Genomic DNA, 27,975 nt, shown 5'->3' on the forward strand with positions numbered 1-27,975 from the left:
TTTTCTTCTGTATTTCATAAGAGCACTATTTTAAAATAATGCTAATTAATAAATCCTCTCTTTTGTAACTTAAAGACACACGAGCCATATTAATTACCATGAAGTGGTGTTACCTTGGAAATAGCATTTTTGGACCTGAAAGGAATGATTCTGCTTTTGGTGTGAAGGATTTCAAATACATCTGGAAATGGATCACTGTACTATTTTGGCTCGTAAAAAAGCAAAGATTATTCCTAATTTAAACTTCTGATGAAAACTTGAATAATATTAATGTGCTGAAAACTTTGAAAAGTTGTTTTGAGGTCTATTAACATGGTTAATGGAGACCTTCTGGTTTCTGCTTTTGGTTGTTTCTTTTTTGTGTTTGAGACTTTTGTCCAAGTACCAGTTCCCTTCCCACAGCGGATTGTGAGGTCCTGTTTCCATTTGCTCTTTGAGTATTTAAGGATTACACAATATTGCAATATTCTTTCATAAATAGGTCATGTTGGCATTCGAATACACTTTCCTTACTCCAGCTGACTTTGTGACACAGTTGCAAAAGGCCCTTGGGGGATCTCATAACATCAAAGCAAAACTGTTTGGTTTTTTTCAGCTTAGAGGAAACTCCTGTTAGTTTTAAATTAGTCGGTAATAGAACAGCTGCTCCCCCGTGTAGATGTACATTATACTTGTTGAATCAGCCTGGTTTTATCCCTAAAACAGAGGTCCTGAACTTTGTCTAGATTTATTCTTGCTTTACACTGAGCTTGGCCGAGTTAAAAAAATTAAAAGGAAAGCGAAGGGGGGAAGGGAATGGGAAAGGGAAAAAGGAAAAGAAAAAGGGAAGGGAAGAAGGGAAGGGGAAAAGGGAATGGGGAAAGGGAAGAAAAGGGGGAAGGGAAAAGAGCTGTGTTATCGCCAGCTGATGTCACCTTGTCACCCCGGTGCAGCAGCCCGCGTCCTGCCCTTCACCCCTGCCTGTGCACCGAGCTCTGCTCTCTGCAAAACGGGAGGATGAACTCAAACTCTTGCTCCTTTCTCGGCTGTGCAGAGGTGCAAAATTCTCCAGAAACTGGGAACAGTTTGAATGAACAAACAGGGAGGGAAAAAAACCCAAAAACAATCCCACACAAACCCCCAAAACGTTCTGTTCAAGAGGGTCCGTCTGCTGGGAGGCGGCTTCCCACCGGCACCTGGGCGCGGATCTCGATTGATTTATTACGGTCTCGCTTTGCACGGTCTCATTTTTAGCTTCGCCTCGAAAAGGCGAGAGGCTTATTTTTCTTTTTTTTAACACCACGGTTCAGGGAGAAGCTGCGGGGCCGCGGGTCCCTACTCCTGGTCTCGACAGTGTGTTGGAGACGCAGACCCGAGCCCTCCACCCCCATATCCCTTCTCCCCTCCGGCGCTGCCAGCGCCCTGGTAGCCCCGGGGGTCCCGGCCTGAGCCATGGCGGGGGGAGAAGGGGGCGGGAAGAGCAGGGGAGGGGCTACGCGCTGCGCCCTGGCGGGAGCCCGCCCGCTGCATGCCGGGATTTGTAGTCCGTCTCCACAGAGCCAGGAGGCGGGGCCGCCTCTCAACTTCCGAGGGGGTGGAAGAGGGAGAGGAGGTAGAGAAGCTCCGCGAGACTGACTTCCGCGTCACGTGGTGCCTTCGTTGGCGGAGGGCGGGGCTGGCGCGCCGGGGGACTTCCCGCGGTGGCGGTGGTCGGGACGGAGACCGGTACCGAGACCGGTACCGATACCGCGTCCGGGCCGGAGGAGCGGTAGGCGATGGGAGCCCCAGGGGGCTTCAGGGGAGACCGCGAGGGCCGGCGCCGCCTTTGCGCCGAGGTGGCTTCACCTTATTGACCCGCCTGGTTCCTGCAAGGCCCCGAGAGGTTGGTTCTGACGCGGGGGAGTGGGTCCGGTGGGTGCCTGCCTGCCGGCCAGTTGGTTCCGTCCCCGCCAGGGGTGCCCGGGGGTCTCCGTGCTGCGGTGTGTGGTGAAACGGGAGAGGTTCCCTTGGGGACAGGGGTGATTCGGGCCCGGTTGGGCAGCGTCTGGTGGGTGGGTGGGAGGGAGGTCCCGGCCTGCTTTGGGTTCGAAGGCCCCGGGGCAACCCTGATGGGGGGAGGGTGAGCGTAGCTTTGAAGTGCTGCGGACAGCCAGGTAGGCATTGAAATAGCCCGACAGCTGCACCGAGGGAAGCACCGGGTGGTAACGGGGAGGCTGGGCAAGGGTGTGAGCTGAGGGGGATTAGCCCCGCGTCAAGTGGAAGCAGAAAGGGGATGGAGCGCTGGAGCGGAGTGGAACTGCGGGTGTTGCAGGCCGTGGGGGGCTGGGAGGAGGGGCTGCAGATGAGTGTTGGGTTGGTTGGTCGTACATGCTGGTGATCGCCTTAAATAAAGTCTGGTTCCCGGCAGCCTGCAAGTGAGAGTGGGTTGGGCTGTACACTGTGAGGTTTTAGGAGCCTTTGTATTTGTCGAGTTAGTTCACTTAATTCCCTTGCTGTCTTTTTACTATGTCCACCAAGTATATCCTGATAATGGAAGCCAGCTCTGGAAGAAGTAGAGTGAGGGAAGAATTATTGTCATAAAAGTCAAGCTTGATCTGGTGTCAGGAGGTCAGGTTTTCTTAGCATTTTCTGATAAGTATTATTGTGAGTTATGGGAAATATTTAATTTCCTGGGTATTAGTTTGTGATGTTACTGATAATAATTATACCAGTTACCTATTAGCATGTGGAAACCAAAACTAAACCTAAGTTTACTACTATATTTTAGTCTTTAAATAATCAGTATTTCATAAAATAGCTTGTGATAGAAGTAAGTGTTGATCCAGTGATTGCACTGTAACAAGAAGGAGATTACTGCCCCAAATTCTAAGTGCAGTTTTTGAGTAAACAACTCTGCGTGAAGTCAGAAGGCTGAAAGCACTGGTTAGGTAGACTCTAGATCAGGTTATATGAGAGTTATATCTATTTTGCCTTCAAAATTCAAATATTTTTTAAAACTCCCCCCTCTCTCTTTTATCCTACACTTTACAGCTTAGAGAAGTGTAAAGTTACCATTGCCAGGATACAAACCGGGTTATGTTTATGTGGCATCTTTGTGCAGCAAAAATGAGTAATAAATTATAGATAATCTTAAAATGGCCTAGATTTTGGCAATTATTCTGATTTGATTTTCAGTATGTCTGGTTTTTATGTGGTAGTTAAAAGGTGGAGAAAGTGTGAAATTGTCAGGTTAAATACATGAACAAACTGTAGTATACTCAGAGTGAAAAAATAGAATAACTTCATCTAACAGTGTTGGAGAAAACTGTACATGAAGCTACAAATCCATTAACATTTGTTCTTAGGATAGAGGCATTTAACTGGGAATTGAGCATTGTGACTGAAAGATGTTAAATGAGGGACATCTCCTTAGGAAAGTGAAAACTGCCCTGGAAAAAGACTTTAGAGAAAATAAGCAAGAAGGTAGAAGTAAAGGCAATAAAATGCAATGTTCATTTACCTTATGATATATGGCTTCTTTTGGGGGTATTTTCTAAACAAAGGATATCTAGATTGACAGTCAGTGTGACTCAGTTTAACTTGCCTTTTAATAGTTGTGGCAGGTGAGGAGCATTTCCAGTTGAATTAAAAGTTAATGTGATTATTCCAGGCTTTCATAATACCTTATCAGTCAACTTGTGAACTTACTGACCATGAATTAATCTGACAGTTGAACTGAGTGGGAGGAAAGGCAGACTGGGAGGTAGAATCTACTGTTGATTTTAAAAAAGATTTCTAAAACCCCAAAAGAAATGCTCTTAGCTTTCATCAGTGGTTGTTCTTTATAAACATTTTGAAATGGGAAGGAATGAAGACCAAAAAAGTGTCGGTTAAAATAATATTCTGTGTTAGCATGAGAACATATGGGTTCTTCAGTAACCTTTGAAAATAACTATATTTGGTGTTAGAAAGGTTTAGTAGCCAAAAGCCATCTTGTTCCTACTTGTGTTTCTTTGGCAGTATTGCTTCTAATTAGCTTCAAGATTAAATTTAATAGTTTAATAAACAGGGTTATATGATCTGAGAGGACGGTATTTAATTGGCTCCAACATTTTTTTTCATGCCTTTCTGGTGGTTGTCAGGGAAAGTGGTTGCTGTGACAGTATCCTCAGAAAGGCAAGTGAAATACATTATATTGGGGATGCATGGGGTTTGCAAATTGGCTATGAAGATAGTGGAGCGTGAAACTCCTCAGAGAAAATAAAATTTATCAAGCACCATTGACATAAAATGGGCTTTTTAGTACTTCTCTAGTTTTTCTAAGAGTAGATTATTTATTGTGTAAATCTTGAGATAGAAAAAATTGCCTGCTGTACCTAGGGGGATTTTTGTTTGGTTCCTCCGGCTTACCCAGATGTCCAGGATAGATGAGCAACAGCGTTTTGGTTGTTGGGCTTATACGCAGTAACTTTACGTTTCCTGGAGGCAGCAAAACGAAAGCGAAAGCGTTTTGGAGGTCTGATTTAGCTGCTGTGTTTGAGAAGAGCACCGAGTATGCTGAGCCTGCGGGGCTGTGTTCTTGTATGCAGCAGCTCTTAGGAGTGCTTTGGGGATGTGGACTTTGTCCATACGGAAAAAAAAGCAGTGGCCAAAGCTAGCAGCTCCTGAGATGCTGATTTTTTTTTTTTTTTTTTTTTTTGCTCTATAAATGGAGCTGGTATATGTAAAAAGCAGCATCTCTATAGAACAGACTTTTCACAACTGGAATCAAAGAGAACGGAAGATTTCTGAGGGAGGGATGCAAAGTGATAAATGGTTAAATAAACTGGAAGTCTTGCTTATTTTAGCATTGTGTGTTATGTACTCGATGTATTGTCTGGAGTTTTTGATGCTGACTGCAGGAATTCTGAAATTTTTGCTGCTGTGCTGGAGTGTCTTTTAAAAAACAAACAAACAAACAAAAAAGCAGTGCAGCTTTTCTGAAATTTATGTAAGGGCTGCAACATGCTCATTCAGGATTCCTGTAGATCAAAGGCATTTCTTTTAAGTGGTTTTATTTTTAAGTCTGCATGCACATATACACAGCCTTTTATGTAAGGCAAGGTAAACCAGTTAAAAATTATACTTTTTATTATTGCAGCTGAAGACTGTTCATAGTGCCATTACAAAATCAACCCCCCCAAGTCCTGAAGGTAAACAAAGTAAGGTGGTTGAGTTTCGTAGTGTCCTTGGAAAAAAAAAAAAAAAACAACCAACCAAACTAGAAAAATACCATCCTTAAATTATTTGGAAATATTTTGAAAATTGTTCTGTGCTCTTTCAGATCAACAGATAAGGCAAAATGGGAATCTGCTTGATACTGGGAAAAATTTAATTAAATCCTGCTTCTACTGTCCCTCCTCCTTATCTGAGGATGAGATTAGCGTTTCAAACTACAGAAATCTATGTGTGCTGTGGTCTGTTTGCTGTTAGAGCCTCTGCATCCTGTGTTTCTCTAATATAAAATGTTTCATATTTAACTATCTCCCATGGTGCTAATGACTAATATTTATAAAGCTCCATGAATAGAAAAGCTGTATTTCTGCTAAGCATTAATAAGACATGGGGCAACATTCTTACACTCAGGATATTTAATATATTAAATCAAAGCTGTTCTCTTAACCTACACTGAGCATCAATGAACAACGGAAGTGGTTTGTGGAAACCATGCTTTTCTATACTATGTGAAAAAAACCCAAAAAACTTAAGTACTGCCATCTCTTCAACAACCTTTAATGCTTATAAACGGCAGACATAATTACTCCTGCTAGAACTTAATAATATGTCCTGTCAGCAGCGTATTCAGGTTCTTTGTGTTTTTTTTCTTCTTTTTCTTTTTAAACGTTATTAAACACAAACAATAATACTATTAATTTAATTTATTCAGTTTTGGAAGTAAAAGTTAAAGTCCTTTTAAACTGGCTGTTTCATGTGCAAATCACTAAAAATATACATGTAAATGTGTGGGGGGTTTTATCACTAGCAAAAGTATTAAGGAGACCTATTTTGAAACTGATGTTGTGCTAAGTGGGATTGCAAAGCTTGCTTTTAAAGCAGGTCAAGATGGACATCAGGTGAATTCATAGGCCTTAACTTGTCTTTATATCAGTTTAAATACTGTAGTGGGAAGACTTTATCTGGTTGCTCTGGTACACACTGTCTGATGAATTGCAGCTCTAGAGAGATCAATGTCCAGTCAGGTGCTTCAGAGTGACAGCTATGGTGCATTAGCAGCAGTGCATACAAGTGTAGCTTTGAACTGGAGAAGCCAAACAGAATAAAAACCACTGGCAGGAGTCTGTGGTTGGGTTCAGTAAAGCATCCTGCAAGCCCTCCTGGGACTGCTGTGTTTGAGAAGTTGTAACTTCTGGAATAATCAAATGAATGTATTGTGTCAGAAAGCACTTCTTTCATTGTTGCTTACTGTTATTTTATTATTATGTAATATAATACCAGAGAAAATAAATTCTAGTTCCTCTACTTTAAAAGAACAATTAAAGGCAGGCACTGTAATCACTGATTTCTTACTGATATATCCCCATTTTTCAAGGTTTTATCTACTACTAAGGGTTTCTGTCTGTCACATTAATATTATGAAAGAGCTTCTTAAAGAGAAGGAACCCTTTGTGGAAAAAACTGTTTGTAAGTATGTTTTATATATATATATATATGTATGTGTGTGTGTGTGTGTGTGTGTTTTTGTTTTTTTTTTTTTGTTTTTTTTTTTGTTTTTTTTTGTTTTTTTTGTTGGTTTTGGTTTTGTTTTTTTTTCTTTGACAGCACAGCAAATTGCTGGGTGAACTGTGCATTGTACCATGACCTTTATAGATCTTATACCGTTTAATAGCCAGGTTTTATTCTTGTATGAGCTTAAATCTTTTATTGGACTTTTAGTACAGGCTTAGCAGGTGCTGGAGAAGTCATGTTGCATTGAGTTTTTTCTTTGGAAATACTTTAGAAAGTTTTTTGCGGTTTTCAGGTTTTTTTTCTTTTTAAGGTTGTGTTGATTATTTAGATATATTTAGCAATGCTGCTCTAATTTTTCTAATGTGAATTTTTCTTCATCCTCATCTAATGTCTACTGCAGTTAGTGCTGTATATATTATAACTTACTTTTGAGTCATCACACACCTGTCTGATACAGAGGTCATAGTGATTTTTTTTCTTAGGAAATGTCTATCATCTAGTTCTGTAGCCTGAGATTTAAAAATTTCTGAAATATGCAGTTAAAAGAGTATTCAGTAAGCACAGGCAACAGATTCCTGTTTACTAATAGACTTAACTGTTTTTTGTATCAACTTGTACCTGAGATTTGATTAATTACTTTTTTCTTCAATTTTTTACACTTCTGTGTATTTGTTGCAGTTTTTGCAGGGTAGTTTTTTGGTTTGGTTTTCTTGTTTTGTTTTAATAGTTATTCTGCAAAGCCACAATTAAATTAAGGGAGAAAATGGATTATTTAGATTAAAATATGTAAAGACCCCCTTTCAGATTGACTGAAAGTAGCATGATGAAATGTCTTAGACATTGAAGTGGCTTGTGTATCTTTTAAATAAATTATGCTTTTGGTTTCAAGATCAGCACTCTTTGCCAGAAGCAAAAATGTCCTGTAAGAGATAGGGGGAAATCTCAAAATACCAACAGCTTTTTGTTTTCTGACTGTCTACGCTATGTTTTTTCTTAAATGTTCGTATGCTAAACTGAGAGTAACAAATATTTCTTGATTATTTTTCCTTCATGTGATGGTTTAAAATTCTGAGAAGACTGGCATTCAGTGGCATTTACATTTCAGTTTACGTACCTATGTCCATTTATTTGAAAGTGAGGTCTTTCTGAAGGCTTGGTTTTGTTTCCATTTTGTTGGGCATGATGACAATGGTGATTTGAATTGTATTTCTTCTAAAGCAGAAACGATTGCATTTTTTTGTGATCATGGCAGTGAAATACAGTGTGTGAGTATTATTAATACTTTGTGCTAATAGGGATAGTAAAAGATAAAAATAAAGTATATATGATATGACTAAATCACAAATCACAAAATTGTTGTGATTCTCCATTCTTGTTAGGCTGTTGAGCTTCCAGTACAGAGAAGCATTTTTCGTGATAATTTTATTTTTTTAATTGAAATTTTATTTTATTATTTATTCAATAAATTGAATTTATTTTTTATTAATTGAAGCAAAAAAAATTAAAATCTCAGTTCCTTCTAAATAGCCCACTTACTTCATTTCAGCCTGTTTAAAGATGTGTTGCCATGTTCCCCTTCAAAGTGTTACATTGTCAGATCTGTTCTTTAAAGGAGTGAGCCAGGAGCTGTGTTATTTGGGCACCTCTCTCAGGAGAAGCAGGCTTTTGTTTTGTAGGTTTAGCCATCACTTAGCTGCAGTAAGATTACTCAAAACCATGTATATTGGATCTTTCTGAAATGGTTATCATGTGTGTAGAAACTTAGAAAAATGTGTATTACCAGCTCCTTTGAATTATGTGGAGTTATCTGCTTGTCTTCTGAGCAGCATCCAGTGCTGGCTTCAAGAGCAGCATCAGAAAACCAGAGTTTAATAATTCTATAACCTAAAGGAGATCTTTCAAGTAAATAAAAACGCTAGTGTAATTAGTCCTCTTAATAGGTGCAGGTTAAGCATGTGCCTGAATTTAGAAAATAGTATTTGTGTATGCTGAGTGTTATTTGAAAGTTTGGAAGTTTGTAAAGGTAGGAAGTTTTAGTTAGCAAAGTGCAGAATAAACATGGTCTCTTCTTCTGATGTCTTCTGTTTTCCCTTGTTGCCATCTCCTGGTGGAAGGGATCTGTGCAAGAAATAGGGAGTGCATGGTCAAGTTTAGGAGCTCAAGTTTAGGTGCCATAGGGAAGTGTGAGAATAAAGATTTATATTATGTGTAAGATCACAGAATCGGCTGCTTTCTTCGAGAGGTAATGATGCCGTTTGAATCTAGTGTTTGGAGAGAAGGAGAAGTGTTGCCTTGAGAAGGCAAGCTCTTGGAATTTGATGAGGTGGGTGAGAAGACTTTCCAGGTCCCTAGGTAAAACAGGGGTGGACATGCTAGTATGTTATGCTCTTCTTAGAAGGTAAAATAAGAAGTTCCTTCATTTAATGTAGTCTGAATGACATAGTGCTTCCGGTCAGGATCACCTTGTGGGAGGAGTGATACTATTCTTGCAGTGAAAAGGAAGCAAACCTCTTTTTGCAAGGTTCTTCCTGCTCAAGTATGAGGCAGAGCAACCAGCAAGGGAAGCTCAGGCTGTTGGAACACAAACAGGATGCAAGGCATCCACTCCTAATGATAACCATTAAAAGGAGTTCAGTTTTAGTAAGTAGTTTTCTTTTTTCCCTGTTGCAGCCTCGTTGCTGTCTACTTAGAATGAAGGAGCTGTCAGGTTTTTATAATGTTGTCTAACTGGCTTGGAGCAAATTGAGACAAATGTGGCAGCAGCACCATTCTTCAGCTAGAGCTGTACTACAGCTCTTCCTAATACTGGGCTCCATGTAGCTTTTTCACTGCTAGCATGGTGAGAGGCATTTGATCACATAGGTAAGCTCCAGGGCAGTTGATCCCTTTACCTCTTAGTATTGTTAAACAAATGGAAGTCTAGTTTGATTTTTAAATAGCAAATGCACAGTAGAGGCAGTGATTGTGGCTGCGGGTTTTTCCCCTGCTGATGCCCATCTTTCCTGAGAAGTTCTGCTGATCAGATCAGCTAACTGTTGACATAGTTTTTTCCTACAATTAAAACTGTCTTCATTCTGCTAGTTTCTTTAATTCAGCCTTTCTGTTGATTCATTGGCTAAATCATTAGGTTAGTAAGGATTTTTTATGGGGGTGGGAGGTAAAATCTACTCTTCAAAGAAGTATATTGGTAGTTTGTTTGGGAAAATACTGTTGAGGCTGCTTCCTAGGACCTGAAGTTCAAAAAAGTATATGCAGTTTTTTAAAGGTGCTATTTTCTCATTGAATGTTTTGCTGTGCCTAAACATCATGTTGTAACAAAACCCACTATCTGATTATTACTTTGCATGTCATTTAGGTGGATTTGCTTAGTATTTTAGGGTTATACATCTCTTAAGGTGAGATCACCGAGTTTTTTTCCCTGAATTTTGAGTCAGATTATGTTACAGAATATGTTTTGATTAAAGGCAAGAATTACTATAATTGTTGTTCAGCAGGATCTTTTCTGCTATGATCAAGTAAAGAAAAGCTACTCATGCAGCCTCCTTAAGGACCAGTGCAGGTGTACCTTAAGAGTCCCTTTTTAAAGTTTGGGAAAAATATAAATATTTGCATTCTGGAATGAATCAAATGAAATACCTTCCTTTTGGCACTTGTGCTCAGGAGCCACAGTAGTTGATTTCTTGCAACTCCAGTCTCTCTAACTGTTCAGTGCTGACTTGGAAAACCTCTAACGTGATACTCCTTTGGAGTTCAGATATTTGCTACCAGCCAAATTCTAGGATAGTGTTAAGCCTTAATAAAAATTAATTTGGGGTTCATAAATCTGATGTTTATTCCAAATTTTCTTATCTAGTTATAGTGAAAGATTATTCAGTCTTGTCATTCTTATACAGAAATACCCTGCAATGTTATTTGGGAAGGTTTTTAGACTTCAGAATCTTGATGAATTTGTCTCCCTAAAAATTTTGCACTTTTAATAGCTGTCATGGAGGAGCTGGTAGAGGATGACATCTGTATTTTGAACCATGAAAAAGCAGACAATGCTCACAAGCGAGATGGGGAGATTCCTGTTTCATCTTACAGTGGAGATGAGTCTGTTGCCTCCCACTTTGCACTTGTCACTGCATATGAAGATATTAAGAAGCGGCTGAAGGAGACGGAGAAGGAGAACTCCTTCTTAAAGAAAAGAGTGAGAATTCTAGAAGAAAAGGTAAGAAAAAAGTCAGTTTACCAGCTTCCAGTAGCAGCTGCTGTTTGGATGGCAGAGCAGATAGTTAAGTATTTAAAATATGTACTTAAAATAGTTTCCAAGTTAAAAGGTTTCGCTAAGTTGTTTTACGTGCAAGTGAAACACAGTTTGTTCCTGTGGTAGTCGAGTAATGTCATACTGGGATTTTTGATTCTGACTGGGCATGTATGTGATGCAATAAAAGAATGCCCTGCAAAGGCACAGGCTTTGATTGAGAAAGACTTGTAATTGCATTGGATCATTACTATATTTCATCTGCCTCCTTTGCTAACTTGGCCACATGTGTCTTAATATTGTTGAATTGTGAGGTGCCAAGCCAATAAATTGTCAGAATCCAGTATCTGTCTATCAAAAGAATCTCTTGGGCTTAGCATACCAAAATGGTAAGGAAAAAATAGTTGTTAAGAATATCTGCTTAGGTCTAGCTAATAGCAGTCTCCAATGTTAAATGCAAAGTTGCAGTGCTTAACACTGAAGTGTTGGCTGGCTGCATTTTTTATGCAGTAATTCTAAAATGGAAAGGAATCTAGGAATTTTTTTAGTATGCAGTTTCTCATGACCTTAATCTGGTTAAGTTCCTTAAAGCTAAAAGCTTGACCACGATACAGGCTTTCTCCCTGATTAAGGAATGCTATTGTTAAACACATATCTGTCATTCAGTAGTGAGCATCTTTGTGTACTGCAGGAGGTCTTGACTTTGATAGATTGCTTTCTTCTTAGTACAAGATGGAAAGATAGGTCCTAGAGTCAGAGCTGAGACACTTATTAGGGCTTAGTCCTAAGGATGTGCTACTGACGCTTAAAAGCTTACAAAATCCATATCAGTTTGTGGCATTGGAATGCAAGCTTGAGTCACACTTCTGTACCACTTGGAAATACTTATTTGGGAATTTTTGGTGACTAGTTTGTAAGGATTCTCTCAAAAGGCAAAACTTTCTCAGCACTTCCTTTATATAACATCCTGTGGGGGTGATGGGCCTAAGAGTAGAGCTTTAGCATGAATGTTCGCTGAACCACGCTGTGTAACATCTTTTTTCATGGTTACTCAAAATCACAATAAACAGGGCTCTGACAATCCCTTTTAGTATTGTGTCTTTTGGTTTGGCCTGGTTCAACTTAATTGTCTTGAAGATGATGATACTTTGTTTTTCTGCCGAGAAAACGTTTGTTTGGTTTAGTATGCAAATGCTGTAAAAATGTTTCTATGAGAGAGGGGCATTGAGAAAGCCGGGACTGTTTGTAACAGAGTTGACTTTCAGTCTCTGTTAATGGCTTATATAACTGTATGGTTAAAGAAAAAACTTGCAGAATTAGGCCTTTTGGGTTTTAATTGTCAAAGCATATGGAAATTTCCAGAAAGTTTTTGGTAAGGTTTGTGTTCTATCTGAATTCTTTATTAGGAGGAGAAAAATGTAAAGAACAAAAAGGAAAAAGCTTAAAATGAGCTGTATGCTTAATTTGAGTCAATTAAAAAACAAAAAAACCAAAACAAAACAACCAAAAACCTCAAATAAAGGACAGAAGCTTCCTTCCTTTATGGCTTACTTTCCCATACTTTCTTTTGAGCGAATGCCTAAAAGAGGGAATATTTAAGATAGATATATTATTGTCACCTCCTTGGTATTTTGTACCTTTTTTGGTGTGGCTCTTAAAAATTAAGAAAAATACATAAATTTGTCACGAAGATCTACACTGAATCCGTTTAAATGAATTAGTATTTTAAAGCAAGTGTACAGAATTAATAGAATTTAAAAAATAATGCAATTCTTCATCAAAACAAGCTTTCTATCTGAACAGATGTAACTTAATGTAAAAGTTTTGTTGCTGTCTTAATAAAAACACTGAATATATTTTAACTCTGCCCCTTTCTTTCTGACAGTCTAGCTGGTAGTCCTTACTCTTCCTTGCTTGTCTTTTGCCTTAGCTGGCAACAAGATAGTTAATAGCTGTGTGTAAAATAATTCTGCTTTGGCATTTCCCACATAAATGCACACACAAAAAAAAGTTTAAGTTACAAGTCATTAAAAAACATTAAAATGTTATAAACATTAAAAACCTGTGTTCATTTTCCTTTGGATTTTCTATATGTTTTGTCTTGATATGATTAAAACTCTGTTTTTAAAAAGCAGTTGGTACATCTTCGGTCTGGAAAAGATGTGATGAAGGGATTATCAGTGTGAATAATCATGACATCTGGATAGTTTTTAAATACTCATATCAGTATGATATGAGCAAGCAGTAAATATGATTAGAGACTGCAGAATTTTTAGACAGCCTTTGTTGCATTTTTTGTTAAAATTGTCATCTGTATCAACGTATGCGATTTTTTTCTAAACTAAAAAAAAAAAAAAAAAAGCTGTTAGTTTAATGTTGCAAGCTCTACTATTGTACTTTTAAAGTTTTGCAGTTCTCAATATAACATCCAAAACTTCTTACTTCTCATGTCTATTAAACTTTTAGTTGCTTGGCTCCCGACTGGAAGAGGAATGCACTTCAGTTGGACGCGAGCAAATAAATCAGGCGTACCAAGCCTATCGAGAGGCCTGCATTGACAGAGATAATCTTAAAAGCAAACTGGATAAAGTGGTATGCCTTTTTAATTAATTACTTAAATGCATGTTATGTAAGTACTGCATAGTTAGTAAATGGCCACTGTATAACAAATTTTGTTTGCTGAAGATCTGTGGTGTTTGTTTCATCATTCCTTTGGGCTGTTAAAGTACACGTATGTGTAGGATTAGTAATTTCAAGTATCTCACTTTCATTACTAGGCTAGGCATACAAATTTGATACAAATTTTTTTCTTGTTTTGAATTATCAGACATGATTGAAAAAAAGGTTCACAAATGGTTTTGGTTTCCCTCTCGCCCTGAAAATAGATTAAAGAAAATGCAGAATCCTTGAAAAACTTGAATGAACAGTTGCAGTCTAAGGAAGTAGAGCTGTTACAACTAAGAACTGAAGTGGAAACTCAACAAGGTACGCATTTGGTTACTTTATTTTAATGTATGCTGACTAGTCTTAATGGTTATATTATGATTTCAGGTCTATATAGTGGCTAGGAGTATACTGCAGTGAGGTAGTTCAGGTTTTTATACATGTTCATACTTGTAAATGGTGGCATGCATGTTAGATCAACATAGATGAGGAGCTTATGGTAAAGGTCTGAGACTGTTGTGTTCTTCCACTGTAGATTGTTTAATAATTTGAGAAAAGTGCAGAACCTGACAGTTCAATAGGCTTGTTATGTACACCCAAAGAGTGGTTGAGCAGTGGAACAGGCTCCCCAGGGAAGTAGTTATGGCACCAAGCCTGCCTGAGTTCCAGAAGCATTTGGATGATGCTCTCAGACACATGGTGTGATTCTGGGGGTGCCCTACACAGGGACAGGAGTTGGGCTTGATGGATGATCCTGATGGGTCCCTTCCAGCTCAGCAGATTCTATGAATTCTCAAGCACTATCCAGTCCATACCACTTCCTCTGGTACATGCAGATGATGCAGTATATTGCTTTGTCTCACTGCTGGGATGTTGTGTAGCAATACTAGGGGTCAACAACAGTTACTGAAAGGGCTGGGAAGTAAAGAAAGGTAGAAAGATACTGCTTGTAGAGAGCCTGTTGGCAAGTGGAAGGAGAAACAAACGGTGTACCCTGGCAATTTCAAAAGCCCAAATCCAGATTTTGTTACTGCTCTTGTAAAGAGTGCTGTGAAGATGCCAAGTATGTAAAATACAACACTCTGGAAGAAAAAAGTAATCTTTATGAATTTACTGTTAAAAGAAAAGATAACAAGAAAACATCTTTGTAATGTTAGTATTGACTGGACTTCAGATTTTGTACAAATGCAGTCATTTGGAGGGTGTTAGTAAATATCACTGTGCTTGAATTGGATTACTTTGCAAGAGGACTTCAAGTAGGTAATGCACCACTTCAACTGCACAAGTTTTTAAAATAAGAGGAATAAACCACATGTAGTAATAGTAATATTGTTGACTACATCATGGTTTAAGGAGGTAGGAAGTGTGGAGTTTATAAAGAGAGCTTTGAAGAATGGCTTCAAGTTGTGTCAGGGGAGATTTAGGTTGGATATCAGGAGAAACTTCTTTACAGAGATGGTTGTTAAGCACTATACCAGTCTCCCCAGGGAGGTGGTTGAGTCTCCATCCCTGAATATGTTTAAAAATCATCTGGATGTGGTGCTTGGGGACGTGGTTTAGTGGTGGGTCATTGGGAATAGGGTTAAGACAAGGCTGAATGTGATGATCTTTGAAGGTCTTTTCCAGCCTGAGCCATTCTGTGTGATTTTAAGCCTTATTTAATAATCAGTTTTACCCATAAGTGGGCTCTGAGTACCTTCTTTAGGAAAAATGAGGGTAGCTTAGCTTGTTTGAATTGTTAGATCTAGAAGTGAGAGTACCATGCATCAGAAGACTTGGGAGTTTTCTTCCTGCCATCTTCTCTCTCTTCTCGCTAACTAGCATCCAACTACTGATTTGATCATCTTAGGTTGCTTCTTACTAGAGACCATGTGAATTTTTTTGTCTAAGAAAAAGACTTGCCTAACTTCTAGATTTTACCCTTTTTTTTGACTGCACCTTTTGCAGTTCTGTTTGGAACTTTAGTATTAAACTTAGGAAAAACTTATGCTAAATTAAGCAATGATATAAATCTGAGGGGAAAAGACTTAAGCTTTCAAAGCATGTAAAAGGATTGCCATCTGATATGTATATCATGCATGTTTGTCATTAACAGATTTTTGTATTTCCAGTGCCTTTTAATGCTGTTTCTTCCTTCTTTATGTAAAATCTGTGGTGTCTCCTTGGAAAGTAGGGGGCTCTATTTTAACTCAGAAAATACGCTGCTTCTCTGCCAACAACATTACCAGTGTTAGTATTTCTCTTATCACAGACTGCAGTATCTTCAGAATGTACAGCATAACTTTTTTTGAAGGACATGGGCTGGTTGAGGTGAGACCTTACATATTGAGTTGCTTTTCTTGAACTTAGACTGAAATCTGATTTTTTGCTTGTCTTTTTATAGTGATGAAAAATATGAATTGTACTCAGTCCAGCTGGGAAATAGAGAAGCTCAACAGTGACCTGAAAGTTTATAGTCTGGAAAAGGATCTAGAAAGCCTCAAGGAAGAGTGCAACAGTCTCAGACAGGAGTTGCAAAAATCCAAGCAGAAGGTGCCTTTTTTTAGTAATTTTTGTATTAACATATTTGATTATGTTATAGCATTATTTTAAATCCCTTGTTTAAGCAAAATGAAGGGTAAGCAAAAAGATAAAATACATAATAGAGTGAAAGAGTAGCAGGCCCAGTAAAATTAACCTTAGATATTCTCATAGATTGGCTTGTTTCTTGGAAATAGTACACTTACACTGGTGAGATTTCTCAGCTGTTGTCCATAAACCAACAGAAAATGTTTTACAGGTTCCTCTAACTAGCCAATGAGATTTATGTACTCTATGCAGGTATTCAGCCTGGTCTGGACTACTTAAAAAATTTGGTCAAAACCTGCTTTGTTTGTGTTGTGGGTTTTTTGGTTTTTTTTTTTGTGTGTGTGTGTGGGGTTTGTTTTTTCTTGTTTTGTTTTGTAATTTTTGTGTATGTTGTTCATATTTTTCTTTTAAAGCAATATAATACTTATGTTGAAAGACACCTACAAACTTTAAGGACCTCAACTGCTTTCCTTTAGGGTAGTTTCAGATTGTCAGGAAAGAGGATTTTTTGTAACAAGGTTTCTAGAATGTTGCTATACTCCCTTTAATCTGGGGCAAGTGTCTTTGAGGGACTCATTGTGTAAAGTAGCTGTGGCTAGGGTCTCAGAAAGGACACTAAGATAGCTTAACAATTATAAAAACATTAATAAAAGTAATAAAACCAGCATTAAAACAAGTTGTCTAGTGCATGCTTACTGTTTTATATGATAAAAGATGCAGTGCTAGTCTCTAGGACTCATTGGACATTGAAGTTAAACATAAATTTAAAAGATTTAAGTGTGACTGTTTGAAGGGGCAGACTATTTTATGTTTCTTATGATCATGTGATCTTGAGTTACCTAATATTTGAGTGAGTCAGTATTTGGGTCTGTAAGACTTGCAGATAGAATCTTTGCATGGCCATCATCCTGCCTTCCAACAGTTTTACTTTAATTTGCTAATATTTTGTTGGCTCTTTTCCTTATGGGCACATTTGCATTACTACAGCAACATCCTTTTGAAGCAGCCAACTGTGCCTTGCATTATGGAGCAGTCAGGGTTATGGGAACTGGATTCCTTTTGGATTAAACTAAGATGATGAACCCCAACCTCTTCTGGGAGTTTAGGGAGCAGACTAGAGCTATCCTCAAGTCAGGCCCTTCTCCATTGCTGCCTTCAAAGGTTCTATAGTTGGGGTTTTGGGTTCTCAGGACCGAATGAGTCTCCAGGGATCTGCTGCTGTCATGCAATGCTCCTGAATTACATGGACAGGCTAAATGGATTAGCTTGGCTCAGGTTTAGCCTGTGTTTTTTCCACTAGGTGGGGATAAAGCACACTACCTGGAAGGCATGTGAGGTGTTTTGTTAACTTCCATTACTATTGATTGTTGTTTTCACTTGTATCTGGAATTCTTTTAGGTATTTTCAATACCTGGTAAATTCTGAAGGTGTACTGTAACTTATATGTAATTGTTTTGGGCAGCTCTATAGAATGGGTTAAAAGCTATATAAATAACTGAAGATTGCAGATTGTATGGAGAGAGTGAATGTTGGTAGAACAAACAAGCTACAATAGCAGTTGTAAGGAATACTAGACATGACACTGGTTAAATAATGCTTCTGCCAACAGCTTTTGTTGCAAAAAGTATTACAAGGAACAGCTTTTTTTCTTCTTGTAGTTTCTTCTTGATCCTGATTACTGCTTAATATAGGAAATAAAAATTTACAAGCTTTCAAACGTGAGGTACAACTTTTTCTTTTAAACTATGAAATTGAATCTCTGATGGGTGGTCAGAGATGTTGTCAGGTGGAATACAGGAATATGTGATCAATTGGCAGTGACAAGTCAGCATTATTTCAAAACCAGTTGGTATTTTCATTGCAACTCATGTTTAAATTACATGAGTTAGCATTTTCAGATGTTGTCTACCTTAGGCAAGTATGCTTTTTTTTTCTTTTCTGTTTTTAGGTTTAGATATTCTTAATTAAGTTTTGCATTGTAGTTGATACAGTGTGTACATCATATTGACAAGTTGTTTGATATGTATATAGGGCATCATGAAGCCATAGTAACAGGTATTAACAGGTATTAAATTCATAACAGCTTTGGCTAGAGGGAACAATAGGGTGGAAGGAAACATGAAGAGAAGGGATATGAACAGGAACTCGTCTCAAGTGAGGGTCTAATAGAAGCTTGGCTGAGGAAGCAAGCCCAATATTTTGTTAACAGTCCTGTTAACTTCTGTGAGGCTGCTTGTATGCACAATTTAAAGCAGTTTTGCAGACTCAAGGGATAAATTGTGTAACTTGTGGAAATAAATCGATACTGAAATAGTTGTCTTCAAATATTGGGGCAGCAAAAGAACGAGAGAAGACTCCTTAGTTTTTCCTTTTTTATAATGGAGATCAAAAACTTTTCTCAAGTTTTGCCTTAAAGAATTGCAAATTCCAAAAGCACAGCTGTTTATATATTAAAAAAAGTATGGTGGTGCTGAGCAGTTCTTCCGTGTAAGTTTTAAAGTGGAAATTCTTAGTAGAAGTGCTTATGTCCATTTTGAAAACCACTACTTTACTCATAAATTCACTAGTGAACTTGTGGTTTCACTGCAGTATTTTTGTTTAGGAAATCTGAAATAATAAATTCTTTTATATCTTTTCTTCACATGTTATGCAGGACCAGGCTCAGGATGCAAATCCATTAAATGGAGACTTTCTCCAAAAGCAAGACATCCAGAGGTATGAAAATCAAGTGGCTTTGTTTGTATTTATAGTTTACAGTAATTTGAACAAGTAAAATATTCTTGAAGCCTGTTCTAATCTGTTATTTCAAATTACATGATCTAATTTCAAGTCTAGGTATATTGTTTTAGCGAGATCATTGTTGTACTCCAGAATGATGATAAAAACACATTTACATCTTCAGATTTTTGTACAGACAATAAAATTAAACTACCTTGGATTTAAAAATTGGCTTTTTAGTAATTACTTTACTTGAGAAGCTGGCAGATAAGTTTCCGGGTTTCTCTATAATCTCTGTATCAGGATGTTTCTGTGTTTTTATCAGTGGTGGCTTCAGATCTCTTGCTTAGTATTAGGACATACATTCTTGCTTAGTTCAGTTCAATAATATTTATACTAGAAGACATTTTAAAGGATTTTTTTTAATATTGAGGAGCCACTCTGTGATATATTCAAAACCAAATACCAATTATCCAGAAAAATGCTATCATATCAGAAAGCATTTTTCTCATTTTGCAGCCATTCAGATAGTAATTGTGCTTATGATATAAACTCCTATATTATCCTGTCCTGAGTAGCTTTGCTCTATTAAAAAGTATATATATATATATATATATATATATATATATATATCCTTTAATTCTTTGTGCAAAAGAACAATTCATGAATGTGAATATGGAAGTTCTCACATGTTCTATCTTGCAGAAATGATAACTATTTTATCCAGTTATGCCTGTTTGTGCACTTACATGATTTTCCACAAGAGGGAAGAGTTGTCCTTTTACAGTGACAGATTATTTAGCCTCCTTTCTTGTTTGGCTGTTAAAGAGATGGGAAAGGCAATCAGTCACTGAAAGAGAACAGCACAATTATTTCTTCTCATATGTTCTCTTGTCTAATGATGATAATATTTATACATACTATACACAAATTACACTTTCACCTTTCACCTTGGCTGGATAGCTAACTAGCTAACACTTTTTCTTGTGGTTTCTGCTGGAGCTTCATAGTCAGTCTTACACGCATGAAAAAAGGTGTTACCCCAAGGTAAAGCAGTTATCTCTTTCATCTTCCAGAACAGATTTATTCCACAAAGTGATGTTCAGGTGGCAACCATCTGAACTATCATGTGTACAGTATAGTGTTTATTTTAATGACCTAAATAATGATGGTCTACTGAATATGTGAACCTATACAAAAATAATTGGAAAAACACTTAAAAAAACCTATGTGAAACATTTGTTGTTGCAAGCAATCTTGCTGTTTATGGAAAAGGGAGGCATTTGCAGTTAGCTAACATTTTGGAAAGAAATTATTTCACACTTGTGAGCAGCCTGCAAATCTGACTTCAATGTCTTGGTGTGCAAATCGGCTTTGTTGTAGATTTAGTTAGGCTATCATATTCCAGATATACATGACAGTATAGGATAAGCTTCCAAGAATGTGTGATTCTTGGTTTCCAATTGCAAATTCCTTGAAATTAAAATCCTTGAATTCCTGCTTCAGTTGCAGTTTCCTTGATAATCAGTTCCGGAATGCAATTCTATGTCACTATGCACAAAAAACAGTGAACAAGTTATGTGTTAAAGTGGAACTCTGGTACCTGCATCCCTTTGTAAGATGCTTTTAAAAGTGCTAAATGGACATGACAAAATTTGTCTAAGCACTTTCTTTCTGATTGATGGCAGACACTAAGTTGTTCTTATGTTTAGCACTTCTGTATATAGATATATTTAAATATTGGATGGTTTCACTTGCATATAACTAAAATTTATTTGATCTTATTTGTGAGAGCAAAACACATGAATAAATGAAGGGGTTTTGTCACATCAGCTTAACCTTAAAATTGTCACATCTTTTGAAGTTCAAAGAGCCAAAAGGAATGCAGTAAAAAGGCCACAGGTTTAACTGAACTTGAAATACCGGGTCTGAAAATTTTAACTTTCTGTCTGTCAGAATTGCTAATACTTAATACATTGCCTATTGAACTTGGCATTCTCTGTTTTTTAACAGAGTTTTTGAATCTAATCTTTTGTATTCTGGAGAAATATTTCTGTGTGTAGAAGAAAGTTTAAGTTCTTTGTTTTAAGGGAGCTCTTTTAGAGTTAACTTGCAGAACAGATTCACAGCTGTTCAGTGCTTTTGAACACATTCATGTCTGATAAATGTCATGCAGGAGTGATTCTCAATTACTATTTTAGAGGGATAGAAATCTGCATATGTGAATATTTGAAAATACAGTTGTTAAACAGTTTAGTTCTTAATTGTCTCAACAACAGTTTGAGATACTGAGGTGTTCTCAAATAAACATCCTTTAGGTGGACACAGGGAGAAAAATATTCTGAAAACTCATATGTGATGCTTGTTCTCAATAAATGTGTCTTAGTAGAATGCTAAGCATTAAAAAAATATTAAATCACTGACTTCATGTTTAATTTGGAAATAACTGCATCCCTATGTCTTTAAACAATAATTATTAATCAATATAAGTGATTCTTCAACAAGGCTCACTTTAACATTAATCAACATCAGTGAGCCTTTGCTCAGAATTCTACCAGGAAACATGGAGACATTAACTGATAGCATTTTTTTTTGTTCTTTATTTTCTTACCAGCTATTAACTTAAGGGTTCAGTGTTGGAACAGTGCTGCTGTTGCTAAATTTATTTCTCATATTATGCTGTCTTACCAGATAATGAACTGGGTTACTATTTTATACACTGTGATAAATTAGATTACAAGTTGTATGTTTTAGTTTGGTCTGTGTGTGGATGCTTGCTATGGATCTTAGGTATCTAGTCTGAAGTTATTATACCAAAATGAATGCTGTAAAGACCCAAATACTAATTTTGGTGGAATATGTAAAATTATGGTCAATTAACATTACTAGAATCATAACATATGATAATGTGTCTGGTCATTTGTCAGAAGGCATTCAAAGTTAATACTTTTTTGCAGCCTAGTGTCCTTTTAATGTTTTTTGTGGGTGTTTTTGTTTGTTTGTTTGGGTTTTTTTAAGTATTTCTTGGAAATTACTAATTTTATGATAAGATGGTCGGTTTCAAGTAATGAGATAGGAAAATTCTTTTCCATTTGGGGACCTCGAATTTATTAGTATCATCTAGTATGCTAATATACATTATATATTGTAATATGCAAGAGTCAAAATATACAAGGGTCCATCAGTTTAAGATAATTATCTTTATTGCTGAAACATTTTGAGTTATGGTACTTGAGTAAGATTGGCAGAGTATGTCAGGCAAAAATAATTTTTTACAGCTAGCGCTGGATAAAGAAGTTGTGTTAATAGGCATGAGGGTGCTTTAGAGGTGGCAATTACTTAACTTTAAAAAAAATTTTGTTTTGAAAGTGTGCAACAAGCATATTGGGAACTGAAGAGAGAAATGTCTAATTTGCACCTAGTGACTGACATGCAAGCTGAGATTCTACGAAAACTGAAAAAACCCCCAACAGCGACCAAGAAAGGCAAGTCAGTGTTTATAGCAACTGACCTTACAAATCGTTGATTCAAGCTGTACCATTTTAAAAATAAACTACCTATCATATCTTATCAGAATCTCATCAATTGAAGTTGAAAAGCTAGACTATATTATGGTTCCAGCCTGCCCATTTTCTGCTTTTGCTTCTGTCTCATACTGGTCAACTTCACACATAAAGGTGTTGCTGATGTGTTTTTTCTTCAGTACTGTATTTTGTTCCCCTTGTGGCTTTTTTCTCAGTCAAGTGTTGCTTATGTGCACAAGGCTGAGGTGTTAAGTTTACTCGTATTTGACCTTTTACCACAACTACTTTATATTAGGAGGAAAAAAATCTTTTTGCAAACGCAGTCTTATTTTCCCAGTATAGAATGTATAAAGCATTAATGTGGCAGCATTTTAAAATCAGACTTTAAAAGACTGAAATTCCCTTACGGCTGCACATTTCTTTATGTTGGCATTCAGAAAAGTTATCTTTTCTAGCAAAATGCTATGCAAGATGACATTTTCTGAATGTCAAATACTGAGGCTGCAAAACTGCCTTATTGCTGCTGCTGCCTTGCAAATAATTAAGGGAAAAACAATTTCCACATGATGTATAATTTCTGTGTTTGGTTCATCAGGTGGTTCTTCTATTCCATTTGCATTTTTCTCTCAATCTAAATGCTTTGCAAGAGAGCATTAACACTTTGGTGGGGCCTGACTCTCAGTCTGACTGTTTATCACAGTGTTTATTTCCTTTTTCTGCTCACTTTAGTGTTGGTATTTACTGTGTGCAGAATACAGAAGATGCCAGTGAAAGATTATGAACTTGGCTAGAGTAGATTGGTGACAGTCTCTGATGTCATTATCTAGTACAAAATCAAGACATTTTCTTTCTAAGCAGCTTTGATTGGCTTGGTGAGATAATGATAGGATTCACCTCCAGGTCTATCACAGCCTTTGTCTGAGGCCAGCAGTCATTAATGATCATTCCCTGGTACTTGGTTGATAAACTATCAACACATTTTGGAGACTTGCTCATATTGTTACCAGATGAGGCTGCATTCCTAGAATTCTAAAACACATTAAATAATCTCAGCAGATAAAAACTGTAACTGAATTGGCTTTTAATCCGTAAGTCTGTCAAGATTTGATTTGATCATGCAGTATGGTTTTCTTCCTGACTTTTAATTTGGAGTTATCTGTCTTGCCCACTACACAAGGGCTGATTTTTCTCTTATCCCTCCTGGTGAACAGTCTGATTTTCTGCAGCTGCCAATGCAGTTGTACATTTCCAGCTATAAAGGGCATTATTGATTTACTGGGAAACAATGGATTTTTGCCTTTTGCTCTGTAGGCTGTTTTCAGTAATTTTTCAGAAGTATGTACAAGTGGGTAGGTTCAGTAGAAATGGAAACTTTAAATTATTTTTTGTTTACCTTGCTTGTCAGCCACTCTTATGAATTCAGTGCAGACAAATCTGTGCTTACATTTATAGAAAAATCATAGACTCGTAGAATGGTTTGGGTTGTAAGGAACTTTAAAGATAATCTAGTTCCAAGCTTCCTGCATGGGCAGGGACACCTCCGACTAGACTGAGTTTCTCACAGCCCCATCCAGCATGGCCTCAAACACTTTCAGGGATGGGGCATCCACTGTGTCCCTGGGCAACCTGTTCCACAGTCTTGCCACTCTCACAGTGGTATTTCTTAGGGAATTTCTGCCTAAGATCTAATCTAAGTCTACCCTCTTCAGATTTCTTGTCCTTTTGCTACATGCCCTTATAAAAAGTCCCTCCCCAGCTTTCCTGTAGGTGTTTTTCAGGTACTGGAAGGCTGCTGTCTCCCCAGAGCCTTCTCTTTCCCAGGCTGAACAACTCCATCAGCCTGTCTTCACAGAAAGGGTTCTCCTTATGGGCTCACTCTATCAGCTGTGCTTCTTGTGTTGATGGCTCCAAACTTTGTCTCTGTTGGGCTGCCTTGCTCCTGAGCTTGAATCCTTGAATATTAAACAAATTTCTTGAGCTCCTTTTCCTTCCAGGGCTTTGTTTTGTGGTACTCTACCAAGCAGGTCCCTGAAGAGACCAAAATCTGCTCTCCTGAAGTCCAAGCTTATTGTGTACCCTCCTTGCTGTGTCTGCTGCGTAGACTCTACTTAGCTGTCATTTATCTAGAGGGGCATTTTCAACCCATGTGTGTCCACTTATGGTTGGGTTTTGTTGGTTGGTGGTTTTTTTTCACGCTTTCAATGCATTTTTAGTGGATTTCACTAAATGGAGACCTCAGATTTACTTTCTAAACCTGTTGACACAAAGAAGCCAAACCCAGTTCCTTAGCATGTCTTTCTAAATATGATGGCTGGCTTATGGGAAAGTGCTTTTGGCTACCATGGGTATTAGGAACCACCTTTAAATTTACAGTGACAAACAGAAATTTTATTTTTTGACCAAGATACTGGCTCCTTTTTCTGTCCCTTAATCACTAAAATTACAAATCAGAGTTCATACTCAAGATTTATAGGTGTTTTAGAAAGCTACCTGTAAGGTGTTTTTTTTTTTTTTAAGTGCAGGAATAGTAAATCTACTCCCATTGTATGTTTATGTAATTTACCACTATAATAAAGGACCTGGTTGTATTTGCCCATCTCCTCAGGTGTGTGTTGCAGGTGCAGCTCTGTTATGTCAGGGAGATGCCAGTATTTCCAAATCCTCCCCTTCCTGGGTTTAGAACTCCTCTGGCATTTCAGGTGGCTGAACGTTGCAGCCCACTGCTTTACTTTCAGAAGCCAGACAAAAGTGGAGCACAGAACCTGTGAATGGAATGCCATGCCATTCCCTTTTACTGCTTCTTGAACAGTGAGAATTCAGGTTCTTGGCAGCCTGAAAACACAAATTCTTAAAAGAATCAGGGGAATAGGAAGAAACATGCTCTGTGTAAGCAATGATCTGAATCTGGGTGGTTTCTCCAAGTGTATGAAAGTCCTCTTCAAGTGGGAACTAGGAAGCTTCCTCATTTCCTTGGTGTTTGGTGTATTTTAGACACTGGTGATTTCAGGATCCCTGGCTCACCTTGCAAAATCAGACTGAAAATAGCACATTCATAACTTTTCAGTAGTTTTAAGTAAAGTACAGTCTGAAAATCAGTATCTTGAAAACACTGGATTTAACATACCTGCTACACTGTAGTATGTTTGCAGTATATGAAAAATGGATTGGGTAATGTAATTTTAAAAAAATCTGTCTTCTTTCTTCAGCTGCCTCTACTGCACCAGTACAATGTGTTGACTTGAACATTTCAAAGCTGAATTTGACACCTGGAGTAGTCTATAAAAAACTGTCACAGAATGATGAAGTATTCTGCAATGCTCTCTCTCCCCCTCTGCCAAGAGATGTAAAAACCCCGTCTGAAAGGGTGACACTACAAGCATGGACAGATGAGAGACCCATTCCAGTTGATGGGCAAACATTTCAAGAACACCATTCTTATGGAAGGAGCTCTCTGGAAGATAATTCCTGGGTATTTCCAAGTCCTCCAAAGCCTAATGAGAATGTGTTTTGGGAAATGAAAAGTAAAACAGCCTTGTTAAACTGTCCAGCAGATTACCTGGATCAGTGTAATCAAAACTGTCTGCACAAAAGTTAAAAAAAAAAATTAGAACAAACGGAGGGATTTTTATAGAATGGTTCTGAATAGGCACCTTAACACTTGAACTTCTCAAAAGGGAAAACAAATTGTTTGAAATGTTTTTCTTTTTTCCTCTCTCTCTCTCTTTTTTTTTTTTTTTTAAACTCTAGTTTTGAAACAAAGCCTTGTCTTCCTCTGCTGTAAATCAGGAGCAAGTTCCCTGAAGTTAAAGCTGTGCTGATACAATGTAAATGTAAACAAATCTACCATATAAAGAAATTTAGGTAGCTGGTTCCTGCAAATGGTATACATTTGCATAAGACAACATTTGAATAGTGAGTTCTTGGAATAAAAATAAAAGAATCTAGTTCGTATTTGCTTGCTATTTGTATGTTATCAAGAAAATACCTGGTATTCTGTGTTAAAACCTCTAGCAGTTCTGAGCTTATTGTTTTGCCCTTTTTTTCAGAGTAAGACAAACTGAAGATTTAGATTGTCTGTTCCTTCCTCCTTTCAATTAGCTTTGATTCCTCTGGTTTAGAAAAGCATTTTAATTTTTAACCAAGAAAGGTGAGATTTATTTTTTTTTTTCTCTTAATCTTTATTTATATTAGATAGTACCAAGAGAAAAATCACTTGGGCCATCTTGTTCAGTTTGCACCAATTCAAGGCCTTACTGTGAACTATAAAGGATCATAAGTAGTGTTGCTGAACACTGAATCCTGGGTGTTCAGCTTGTTTCCCTCAGTTCATGCTGTAGGAAACTGACTTAATTCTGTGCACAGTGGTGCCTGCCACAGAATCATCCTGCTCCCAGTGCAGGTACTCTTACTGTGCCTCCTTTGCACAGCACCAGAACCTTGACTTCGTGTGGTGGTGAAGGCTATTAACTTTTATTTTATTAAAGAAACAAAGCCTTAATTTAATCAGACTAAGTGTTGTAGCATTGTTGATACACATGAGTATTTTTGTGGAATCTTTAGTATGCCACGAAGGACAAGTTATTTGAATTAAAACTGCTTGCTTTATAGATTATAGATGTATAAGTACTAATTTTATTGTTTTCCTTTTAAAGCAAAGAACAATATCTGCCTTTTTTTTTAACTTCTCTGCTTATACAACAGTGTTAAGCCTTTACTGCTCAATACGTTGAAGAAAATGCTTTGTGTTTTAGATCCCTGATACCTAACTTGTAATGGGTGGCTGAAGTATTCAACTTCACAGGTCCAGTTTAAGATCAATGTAATAAAAAATAATTTCACATCTGTTTAGTAGCAAATTATCTTAAAATTACTTGCAAATACATGAGGAAGCTATTACTGTAGCATAGCCCTAGCAGTGATGGGCTGTAGGAATGTGACTAAGGTGCTATGTGATATGTGTGGATCCAGACACTTTCTTCCCTGTGGAGTAAGCACTTCATATGATGGCCCTCCTCTCCTTTTTCAGTTTGTCTAGGAGAGATGAAAAAAATGCTTTTCAGGTACCTTCTACTGTATTAGTGAACAGCATACATAAATAATGTGTGACTGCCCTGTTCACCAGATATTGTTTTTATCTTTCTGTTATCTTGCTCACGTATTCTGGCTTGTCTGTGATTAATGGAAATGGTGTCAGATGCTGGAATTTATTCTGACCAATGAACACAGCTTACTCAGGGGAGTACAATCTCTTGGAAAGTAATAGAACCAAACTCAATATGCATAAAACAAATCCAAGTCACTAGGCTTTAGCTGATAGAACCAACTACCTGTGTAATAACAAGGCAGCAGACAGCATTTCTCATGTGGCTGCATAAGCTATATGGTACCTAGTTCTAATGTAGCCTACTTTCTGGGGTTCTCCACCTCAATAATACAGAGTTTTTTTTTAATAAGTAATGTTGTTATCCAGCAGACATCAACATGATTAATACTTTGATTTGTGCAATGAAGGAATTCTACTGTGTAAGATTTTAAATAAATTTATTTTTGTTTGAAATTGGTTTCATTCACAAA

General features: G+C 37.4%; 1 protein-coding gene across 2 annotated transcripts; it reads left to right on the plus strand.

Annotated features, from left to right (window-relative positions):
• Positions 1 to 1,615: 1,615 nt before the first annotated feature.
• On the plus strand, positions 1,616 to 27,958 carry AZI2 (5-azacytidine induced 2). 2 transcript variants are annotated; one of them, XM_071735458.1, is made up of 9 exons: positions 1,616 to 1,861; positions 6,548 to 6,639; positions 10,665 to 10,894; positions 13,394 to 13,519; positions 13,813 to 13,912; positions 15,975 to 16,123; positions 18,813 to 18,874; positions 22,247 to 22,362; positions 25,608 to 27,958. In XM_071735458.1, the coding sequence occupies exons 2-9, from the start codon at positions 6,591 to 6,593 to the stop codon at positions 25,994 to 25,996; spliced, it is 1,221 nt and encodes a 406-aa protein (XP_071591559.1). In that variant the 5' UTR covers positions 1,616 to 1,861; positions 6,548 to 6,590; the 3' UTR covers positions 25,997 to 27,958. The 2 variants fall into 2 exon arrangements, with proteins under 2 accessions (XP_071591559.1, XP_071591560.1); XM_071735459.1 differs by lacking the exon at positions 6,548 to 6,639 and having other exon boundaries at positions 1,654 to 1,861.
• Positions 27,959 to 27,975: the final 17 nt, after the last annotated feature.

Source organism: Heliangelus exortis, chromosome 2 (assembly GCF_036169615.1).
Source record: "Heliangelus exortis chromosome 2, bHelExo1.hap1, whole genome shotgun sequence".
NCBI classification, from domain to species: Eukaryota; Metazoa; Chordata; class Aves; order Apodiformes; family Trochilidae; genus Heliangelus; species Heliangelus exortis.

Coding starts and splice junctions, on each gene's coding strand:
- AZI2 (XM_071735458.1), top strand. CDS start 6,591: ATGAAAGAGCTTCTTAAAGAGAAGGAACCCTTTGTGGAAAAAACTGTT. Junction 16,124..18,812: donor TGCAAAAATCCAAGCAGAAG/GTGCCTTTTTTT, acceptor CATGTTATGCAG/GACCAGGCTCAGGATGCAAA. Junction 18,875..22,246: donor CAAAAGCAAGACATCCAGAG/GTATGAAAATCA, acceptor TTGTTTTGAAAG/TGTGCAACAAGCATATTGGG.